The following is a 10,000-nucleotide window of genomic DNA, read 5'->3' as shown; positions in this document are numbered from 1 at the left end:
GCTAACACAATATGAAAGTTTTGATGCGATTACGCAGTGTCATAAACACAGACTAAACGAATGATCCCCTCTATCAACAGCAGATAATGCCAAGTAATCTGTTCTCTCATTAAGGGGAAAGTGGAGGGATTTTCTTGGATTTGGATTTTGGGAGTTCTAAACAAGGTGCATTTCCTCCTGCCAAAGCTGTTATTGTTGACTTTACAGTCCCACGGGACAATTCTGTTGCCAGTAATTTGAAACAGTACACACACACACGCAATCTGTGTATTTGAAACATGATCTAGCCCAGGCTCTGACACCTTGGTGAGGTTGTCGATCTTCAGCATGTCGTTGTCCGCATCTCCTCTGAGCACGCGCCGCCTCTCACAAGCCACGTCCACGTCATCGTCCTCTATGGGCTGGCTGCTCACCGGCATCCTCCTACATACACACACACACACACACACACACACACACACACACACACACACACACACACACACACACACACACACACACACACACACACACACACACACACACACACACACACACACACACACACACACACAGGGCCAGAGATATAGAGAGGAAAAAAAAATATCTCAATAATACTCACTCACTGATAATACAATATCACAGTGGAGCTTCAGTTATAATTTCTTTTCCCTCTCCCTCCACTTCTGAAGTGTGGATTTTAAAACAGCTCTCTCCATCTTTCTCCTCGCCTATGTATCTATTAATGCTATCCTTCAGCATGCCCCATTAACCAGACGCTACTCTCTTTCACACGCAGAGGCACTTACTGTGGTTTCCTCAGGAAGTTGTACTGACACAGGATGGTGATGAGGAAGCCCACGAACCCTTCAATCGTCATGGCAACTAGGCCGCGTGTAACAATGTCCCATTCAAACGGAGACTTCACCTTGTCAAACTGACCTGAAGAAGCAGAGGGGTACGTTTAAAAAAAAAAAAATAGTCAGATTCAACTCTGTGTGTGTGTGTGTCATTGTGTCAGAACATTCCAAGTTTTTATTGAACCATCTTTATTTCATAATTACTGAGAAACTTTCTCAGAACACAACTGGACTTATTCTATTGATCGTTTGCTCCCAATCAATGACCGTAAAAAGCATGGTGAGCATGGCGTCGTGCACTTACACCACGGTATGAAGAAATTAGGCCAAAATTGGTCGCCCATATTTGCAAAGATCGCAACTGGAATCTGCGCAGTAAGTGCTTTTTGCAGGAACCAGCCCGGAACCAACCATACTTGGGTAAATCTCACAGAAATGTTTTTGTTCCTTCTGGTGGCTTCACTTTGGACATGAGCGTACGCTGTCCACACACACACACACACACAAACAAGTGTCTTTGGACATGAGCGTACGCTGTCCACACACACACACACACACACACACACAAACAAGTGTCTTTGGACATGAGCGTACGCTGTCCACACACACACACACACACACAAGTGTCTTTGGACATGAGCGTACGCTGTCCATGCTTCTTACAGTCATTGCTCACAGTTCATTACAAACACCAGTTTCCCTTTGTTTCTTTGGCCTCTGATGTCCAGAACGGCGGCATGTGTATCATTAACAGAACAAAAATCATCTCAAAACGTGGCTGCATAAATATTTTCAATATTGATGTATTGTATGTGTGCGTACATCATTTATGAATACAAATACATAGGTAAGACATACCTATCTTAGCATAGTATTCATTGATGTACTCATTGTAAGCCAACTCCATGAGGCCATGGCCCAGGTTGTAGTTGGGGAAGATGAGAAAGCATGACTTCAGGTAGCTGTTCACCAACTTGAGATCCTGATGGGGCCAGACCACAACAGTATATTGTAGTGAATTCTTCCACCTACATCCCAAAGGCTGAGCTGGAGTCACTATCGTAACGGTGTTAATTATCGGACGGCGTGTGTTATCGGCGAACATTCGCGTTGTCATGTGAATCCATTATTAAAAAGAAGTTATAGAATGTTAATCCATTATTAAACTTAGCATTTTGATTGTTTAATAGAATGGCCGATGTTTGACACTGTCCGATAACTGACATAGGTACGCTAAGGCAGCTGTCTAGTTCCAAAATGGGTAAGTCATTTAGTAAACTAAACTGTGCCCATATTCATGGGGCACTGGTCTCAGATCAGTTCTATAAACTAAAACTGTACTTCCTCCCCCGTGGAGATCCTCACCTTCAGCACTCCTACTCTGCACTCTCTGCATCAGTGTACAATTTGGAAAAACAATCGTTTTCATTTCTTTGTACTGACACAGTCTAATTTCACACAGCAGTGGTACCATACCTTGTCATGCTCAAACAGCTGCAGGAGGAAGGTTGCCACGGTAGCGGTGATGCCGATGAAGAGGTTGATGACTATGAGGAATACATAGGCTGTGCTGGGGACCTCGAACCAGAACGAGGCTGGGTACATGATGGGAGTGATGGACCAGCTAGAAGCCAAGAAACCAAACTCCAAGTTAGACAACTCTAAAGACTTTGCAATGACAAGGTCCATTGCACTGGCTACTATTTTAAGTCGTGGGTTTCATTTTTATACACTATCCGTGGAGGCCTGGCCTGGAAAGAGTTGGCACTGGTGTTGGTGGAAACCAGATTTCATCTCAGGGGGGGGGGCTTTGCTTATTAAGTAAAGGTGTATTATTTATGAAGTGGTGCGGTCTGGGTAAGCGGGGAGCCTACTCACCCGTACAGCAGAAAGAGGGAGAGGACGGCGGGGAAGTTTTTAGGGGAGGTGTACGCCGGGAGGTCGAACACGAACAGGATCAGGACGCAGCATGTGGCTGGAACTAAGTAGTTCAGCTTGGAGAGAGAGAGAGGGGGGGGGGGCAGAGAGAGAGACATCGAGAGAGTGAGAGAGAGAGAGGCAGAGAGAGAGAGAGAGACAGAGAGAGAGAGAGAGGCAGACAGACAGAGAGAGAGAGAGAAAGAGAGAGAGAGAAAGAGAGAGAGGCAGAGAGAGACATAGAGACAGAGAGAGAGAGAGAGAGGCAGAGAGAGGAAGATTACAGAGTTAGACAGGACATTTCAAAGCACATTCAGTTCGCTGGACTATTGTATTTCTGGAACACCTCTAATAACTGGATCAGTCACAGAGACGCTTTATAGACACAATGGCCTGAATCTCCCGAAAACAACCACTTAGGGCCTGGGGTGCATTTCCTGAAAACATTGTTGTTCAATCACCAATGTCACTCCGAGAGAGTGAGGGTGTTTAAAATGTCAGTGTCTAACATTTAACCTTGAGTGTACCACGACAAACCACCTGGGAAAAGCATCCCATGTAAATTAATGTAAATATATATAAATACTGAACTATCTGTTTGGTCTTTACCATGTCCCAGATGTAAATAAATATAAATACTGAACTATCTGTTTGGTCTTTACCATGTCCCAGATGTAGTTGGCCAGCCAGTAGATAACAGGGTCGCACCCACTGACGAACTGCAGGTGTTTGGCCTTGGTGGACTTCTCAGCCACCAGGAAGACCACGAAGCTAGCCGGCACAAAGGACATGGCCACGATGATGAAGATGGCAATGACCACGTCTGTGCCTTGCAGCCTGGGGATTAAGAGAGAGAGAGAGAGAGAGAGAGAGAGAGAGAGAAAGAGAGGGATGAGGAGTGCCCGATGGGGAGAACAAGGGTTATGTGCTTTGCGAGTGATGAATTTCAAAATGGAGGAGAGAGTCTTACAGGTAATCCAGAGACAAACTGGCGCTGGTTCGATTCATGGGGTGGTTCGTCAGGGTAATTCCTACACACACAAAAAGAAATGGCATAATCATACTCACCTCCAATCGGTTGCTAGTGTATAAACATTCAGCTTCCAGTCTCATTGCTTTGCATCACATTTCTCTGGTTTATGGTGAACTGAACATAATGGTACTGAATCAATGGTCCTTGGAACCGCAAGCTGAGAAAACTGGCTGAGCTGCAACATATAAGCCCCTGTTCTTCGGCCTCTCTCATCTTCTTCCTCATGTCTCACCGTAAGCAGCTGGGTTGCCCTTGTTCAGGGGCAGGTTGGCACGCAGGATGGCATTGTTGAGCACGTTGAGATAGGTGGGCATGCTATGGTAACCTTTGTTGTTGTACAGCACCTGTGAAAAGGCAGAGAAAAGGCTCGGTCACAACAGGCTACCTCATCCCCCGCCTGCTGACACCGAGTAAAAGCACCAGACCGACAGAGAGAGCGAGAGGTTAGATCAAACCCAAATCAGCCCCCCCTCTCACCTGGGCAGAGCGCCGGACCGCTATCTTGCGCACCATGGGGGGTATCTTCCTGCCAAACGAGGCTGGCACGGATTTCTGAATGTTGCCCACCGTGAGTCCGCCGTATCTGTTGAGGGGACAGTGTGTGAGTGAGTGTGTGAGTGTGTGTGTGAGAAAGCACCGGCGTGATTTTTAATATCCTTTTCCAGAACCCTTCAGAAGCAGCTGCCCCAGGCATCTCCCAGCATGGCAGCATGAAGGACCAGCAAGTAAATGTGTGTCCCTCTCCTAATCCCAGTGTGTGTCCCTCTCCTAATCCCAATGTGTGTCCCTCTCCTAATCCCAGTGTGTGTCCCTCTCCCAATGTGTGTCCCTCTCCTAATCCCAATGTGTGTCCCTCTCCTAATCCCAATGTGTGTCCCTTTCCCAATGTGTGTCCCTCTCCCAGTGTGTGTCCCTCTCCTAATCCCAATGTGTGTCCCTCTCCCAATGTGTGTCCCTCTCCCAATGTGTGTCCCTCTCCTAATCCCAATGTGTGTCCCTCTCCTAATCCCAATGTGTGTCCCTCTCCCAGTGTGTGTCCCTCTCCTAATCCCAATGTGTGTCCCTCTCCCAATGTGTGTCCCTCTCCCAGTGTGTGTCCCTCTCCTAATCCCAATGTGTGTCCCTCTCCCAATGTGTGTCCCTCTCCCAGTGTGTGTCCCTCTCCCAGTGTGTGTCCCTCTCCTAATCCCAATGTGTGTCCCTCTCCCAATGTGTGTCCCCCTCCCAATGTGTGTCCCTCTCCCAATGTGTGTCCCTCTCCCAATGTGTGTCCCTCTCCCAATGTGTGTCCCTCTCCTAATCCCAATGTGTGTCCCTTTCCCAATGTGTGTCCCTCTCCCAATGTGTGTCCCTCTCCTAATCCCAATGTGTGTCCCTTTCCCAATGTGTGTCCCTCTCCCGATGTGTGTCCCTCTCCCGATGTGTGTCCCTCTCCCGATGTGTGTCCCTCTCCCGTGTCCCTCTCCCAATGTGTGTCCCTCTCCCAATGTGTGTCCCTCTTCCAATGTGTGTCCCTCTCCCAATGTGTGTCCCTCTCCCGATGTGTGTCCCTCTCCCGATGTGTGTCCCTCTCCCGATGTGTGTCCCTCTCCCGATGTGTGTCCCTCTCCCGTGTCCCTCTCCCAATGTGTGTCCCTCTCCCAATGTGTGTCCCTCTCCCGATGTGTGTCCCTCTCCCGTGTCCCTCTCCCAATGTGTGTCCTTCTCCCAAGCCTCCCAAGTCCTTCTCTACCTCTGCAGGCGTTGGCATTAGCGTGTGAGTCACCGGTCACTCAGCGGTCCAATCTAGCTGTGCAGGCATGCGCAATGCTAGTGTTAGCGTGTGAGTCACCGGTCACTCTAAGGTCCACTTACCGGTGCAGCCGTACGCGGTCAGAGGTGTACAGCAGATACTCCGAGACGTTCCGCCCCGTGATGTCCACCAGAATGTCCCCCGTCACCACCTTGGTGAGGGGGGGCCGGCCGCCCACCCCGCTGGGGCAGGAGAAGCCTGTTCCCTGCATGGAGCAGATGCACTTCACCGGCTCGTGGATGGACAGGGGCAGCGTGGGTGGAGACGTCACCATCTCTGCGGAAGCACACATTCAAGCCACCCACGTCAGCATCAAATAGTGTGGGAAATTAAAGTGCACTGCGGACACTGACAGCATATGACTCATCTACTTAAATACACTTCAGTACACCAAAGTGTATGTGTTTTTTACATATCTACTACCAGTATACATGCTATATCTTGGTGTGGCAATATATTCAAGGTATATCACATTCGTTGTTTTGCAGAAAATGGCCAGTACCAATATAATGCACAGTTCATGTAATCAGGGGAGAAATTACTGAAAAATACAGGCCTACACATCCCTCCCTTGTGTTTATGCCAGCCACCTAAATTTGATGGTGACTCTTAAACTAGGAGGTTCGCAAAAACACAACTGCTCCACCTGTTTCTGTCGCGTTTCTATACTGGTGCACACTGACCTCTCTCAGTGGTCATTTCTATACTGGTGCACACTGACCTCTCTCACAGTGGTAATTTCTATACTGGTGCACACTGACCTCTCTCAAAGTGGTCATTTCTATACTGGTGCACACTGACCTCTCACAGTGGTCGGGGGCGCTGCGGTGTAGTTCCACGGTCCGTCATCAAAGCGCGGCTCTGGGTCGTCCGAGGGGGCCGGGGAGGGGGGCGGCGGCACGAAGTTGGAGAGCGGCACGCCCTGGGTGAAGGAGTCCAGGCACATGGGGTCGAAGTAGCGCGCCGCCAGCGTCTTGGAGTTGTTGGCGTACGGGTTGAGCGTCTGGGCCAGCTGGTCCAGCGTGCTGTTGAAGGGCGTCTTGAGCACGCACGTGGCCCCCACACCGGACGGCAGGCGCAGGGTGTTGATGATCTTCTGGGGGCCGGCGTCAGGAGAGTGCTTACTCCTGGACACAAGGGTAGGGTGGAGGACAGGGAAACATGAGTGCTTACTCCTGGACACAAGGGTAGGGTGGAGGACAGGGAAACATGAGTGCTTACTCCTGGACACAAGGGTAGGGTGGAGGACAGGGAAACATGAGTGCTTACTCCTGGACAGAAGGGTGTGGTGGAGGACAGGGAAACATGAGTGCTTACTCCTGGACACAAGGGTAGGGTGGAGGACAGGGAAACATGAGTGCTTACTCCTGGACAGAAGGGTAGGGTGGAGGAGAGAAGGGTGGGGTGGAGGACAGGGAAACATGAGTGCTTACTCCTGGACACAAGGGTAGGGTGGAGGACAGGGAAACATGAGTGCTTACTCCTGGACAGAAGGGTGTGGTGGAGGACAGGGAAACATGAGTGCTTACTCCTGGACACAAGGGTAGGGTGGAGGACAGGGAAACATGAGTGCTTACTCCTGGACAGAAGGGTAGGGTGGAGGAGAGAAGGGTGGGGTGGAGGACAGGGAAACATGAGTGCTTACTCCTGGACACAAGGGTAGGGTGGAGGACAGGGAAACATGAGTGCTTACTCCTGGACAGAAGGGTGTGGTGGAGGACAGGGAAACATGAGTGCTTACTCCTGGACACAAGGGTAGGGTGGAGGACAGGGAAACATGAGTGCTTACTCCTGGACAGAAGGGTAGGGTGGAGGAGAGAAGGGTGGGGTGGAGGACAGGGAAACATGAGTGCTTACTCCTGGACACAAGGGTAGGGTTGAGGACAGGGAAAAGGATCAAGAGGAGAGTGAAACATGCTGCCATGGTTTGTATTGGTTAACTGAGGGGGTTGAGAAATCAGAGAATACACAAAGGGGGCAGATAAAGAGTGAATACTGAGTGGAACACTTTAAAACAAATATCACGTGTGAATTATACTTTTGTGTGGCTTCATAAGGGTAAATGCACTGTTAAATTGAGTCAGTGGTTCGTAAACCTTTTCATGGCAGGCCCCTTTGACCGTTTGAGTCGTTATGTCCAAGAATTTATTATTTCAATTTCTTTGTTTGGGAAGTGAGCCCTGAAACGCATCCATGCACCGTCACCCAAAAACAATTAAAAAGTAAACTACGTGTGATAAGGATGGAAAAGATTCTATGCGCAATATAGCCATCTCTTCCATCCTTGCTTTTCTTTCCTGGAGTCGTGGTGGAAACTGAGGCTGACCTGTATTGTGGCCGATCCTCATTAGCGTAGGGGATGAAGTTCCCCCGTGGCTGTGTGTAGTTGTGATACTGAGACGGAGACAGAATCAGGGGCGGCAGATCTCCTGGAGAAGCAAAAGCAAAGCGAATGAGCAAGACAGACACAAAAACAACGCAACTCAATACCTGATACCGGAGTCGTGTCACATAGGACCTGTTCTACACGTCTCCATTACTCCAGTGTTCTCCTCACCTATTGAGGGCACGGACAGGGCCACAGTCATGGCCACGCAGACGAAGAAAGCGGGCAGCATTATCTGGGAGAAGAGGCCCTTGGTGTTCCTCTTGGCGCAGTGGTACCTCTTGACGATGAGGCCGTGGAACTGGCGCAGCTTGAGCCACCAGCCCTCCAGCTTGAAGCTGCCCTGGCCCTCCAGCACGGGGTCAGGAGACGCCTGCTCATCTGCCCCCGCACACACACACAAACAGAACATCAACCCTCGTCCAACTCCAATCAACACCCAAACATTTACAGTAAATCAACCTGTAATACTGAATCTCTGATATGAAGATTTTTAATGTCAATATTAGTGCTGTCAGTTTAACGCGTTATTAACGGCGTTAACGCAAACCCATTTTAACGGCGTAAAAAAATTTATCGCGAGATTAACGCGATTTTTTTTTATTTTATTTTTTTTAAGATTAACATTCTTTTTGGCCTCGCAAATTGTGTAGTAGGCTAACGTTACGTTTCAGTGAATGGTGAGCGCGATACAGCGAAATGGATGATAAAAATCTTCTGAATGGAAAGTTTACTTGTAAAAGTTGTGCAAAAGAAGCAAGCTTCACTGTTGTCTGAAAATGTCAACAGGCAGCTGGCTGAAAGCAAAGAAGTAGTAGGCTTACCTTTTATTGGTAACCTAACTGTTACAGTTCATTGTTTCTGAAATAAGAGGCCTGACTGCTATGTTCCCAGCAAACTTGGAAAAAAGAAAATATTAAACCATGGTTTAACTGCACTATAGGCTTGTCCTTGTTTACCTGAAATGTGCACTTTATAATTTTATTTTGTACCGCCCTGTTTGGCAATGTTGGTTTTCAATAAAATAAAACATTTGCATAAAGCAAGCCAATCCACTTTTCCATGTTGATAAGGGCATTAAAATAAAAATAAAATGATGGAAAAAATACGTAAACGAAGGGACATTTAGAATATATAAAAAATTGTGATTAATCGCGATTCATTTTGAGTTAACTATGACATAAATGCGATTAATCGCGATTAAATATTTTAATCGTTTGACAGCACTAGTCAATATACTTGTTATAGTAAATGCAATGGGAAAGCCTCTCTCACAACTGCGGTTGAAGCCCTCGTTAGTATCTTTAGTAACCAATCGATTACTTTCAAATAACCTGCTCTCCGTGGAGTCCTGGCTTCAGAGCTCACCTCTCAGGCTGGCGGACTCGGGGTCCGGGCCGCGGTCGAACAGCGGGCAGTAGTCTCCGTAGAAGTCGGCGTAGAGGCCGCCCTCGTCGCCGCGCACCGACCCCAGCGAGGAGCCGGAGCGCAGGGAGCCCTGGCTCTGGCTGAGCCGCGAGCACGCGACCAGGTTACTGAGCTCCACCTCGGGCCGCGCCACACTGCCCCCTGCTGGCTGCCCGTCGCCCTGCGGCGGCCCGCTCGGCAGAGACGAGGGCTTTCCGGTGGAGTTACCGCCAGGAGAGTCCTTCATGTCTGAGAAACGAGAGCAGAGACACCCGAGAGGAGAAAGAGAGAGAGAGAAAAAAAAAAAGAGAAAGACAGAGTTGGGTGAGAAAACGATTGGGGAGATCACAGTTATTGTGCAAAATCCTCCAGTTCAAACAATTCAGTCTCTTGTGTTTTAGAACGAATGACCAAGGGAATTACAGCTGTTGTTAGGGGTTTAAATGTACCTGAAGACCCAACATTCTGCTTAGCAACAACCTTAAGGCCCCTGATCAATCACAAATGCTTAAAGCATTCAGCTTAGTAAAGGCACAGCTGAGGTAAACTGATGCTATTCTAGGGCCTGACATGTGTAATTGCCTAACTATATTCATGGCACATAACTAAGAAGACCTGGAAAAAAA

The 10,000-nt window shown here is 48.6% G+C and overlaps 1 protein-coding gene across 1 annotated transcript in view; it reads right to left on the bottom strand.

Moving 5' to 3' along the window:
- Positions 1-10,000, bottom strand: part of LOC122129494 (ATP-binding cassette sub-family A member 2-like) — a 56,549-nt gene that overhangs the window by 10,976 nt on the left and 35,573 nt on the right. Inside the window, exons 27-40 of the mRNA XM_042704417.1 lie at positions 9,336-9,623; positions 8,139-8,348; positions 7,908-8,010; positions 6,383-6,708; positions 5,644-5,857; positions 4,267-4,372; positions 4,022-4,133; positions 3,727-3,787; positions 3,419-3,593; positions 2,718-2,833; positions 2,316-2,463; positions 1,698-1,821; positions 789-921; positions 303-423 (exon numbers count right to left, since the gene is read on the bottom strand). Of these exons, the coding sequence (XP_042560351.1) occupies positions 303-423; positions 789-921; positions 1,698-1,821; positions 2,316-2,463; positions 2,718-2,833; positions 3,419-3,593; positions 3,727-3,787; positions 4,022-4,133; positions 4,267-4,372; positions 5,644-5,857; positions 6,383-6,708; positions 7,908-8,010; positions 8,139-8,348; positions 9,336-9,623 (2,237 nt within the window). The remainder of the gene's footprint in view (positions 1-302; positions 424-788; positions 922-1,697; positions 1,822-2,315; positions 2,464-2,717; positions 2,834-3,418; positions 3,594-3,726; positions 3,788-4,021; positions 4,134-4,266; positions 4,373-5,643; positions 5,858-6,382; positions 6,709-7,907; positions 8,011-8,138; positions 8,349-9,335; positions 9,624-10,000) is intronic.

This window comes from Clupea harengus, unplaced genomic scaffold, assembly GCF_900700415.2.
Source record: "Clupea harengus unplaced genomic scaffold, Ch_v2.0.2, whole genome shotgun sequence".
NCBI lineage: Eukaryota > Metazoa > Chordata > Actinopteri > Clupeiformes > Clupeidae > Clupea > Clupea harengus.
The sequence above is the reverse complement of the archived record's forward strand: the minus strand, read 5'-3'. Positions and strand labels throughout refer to the sequence as shown.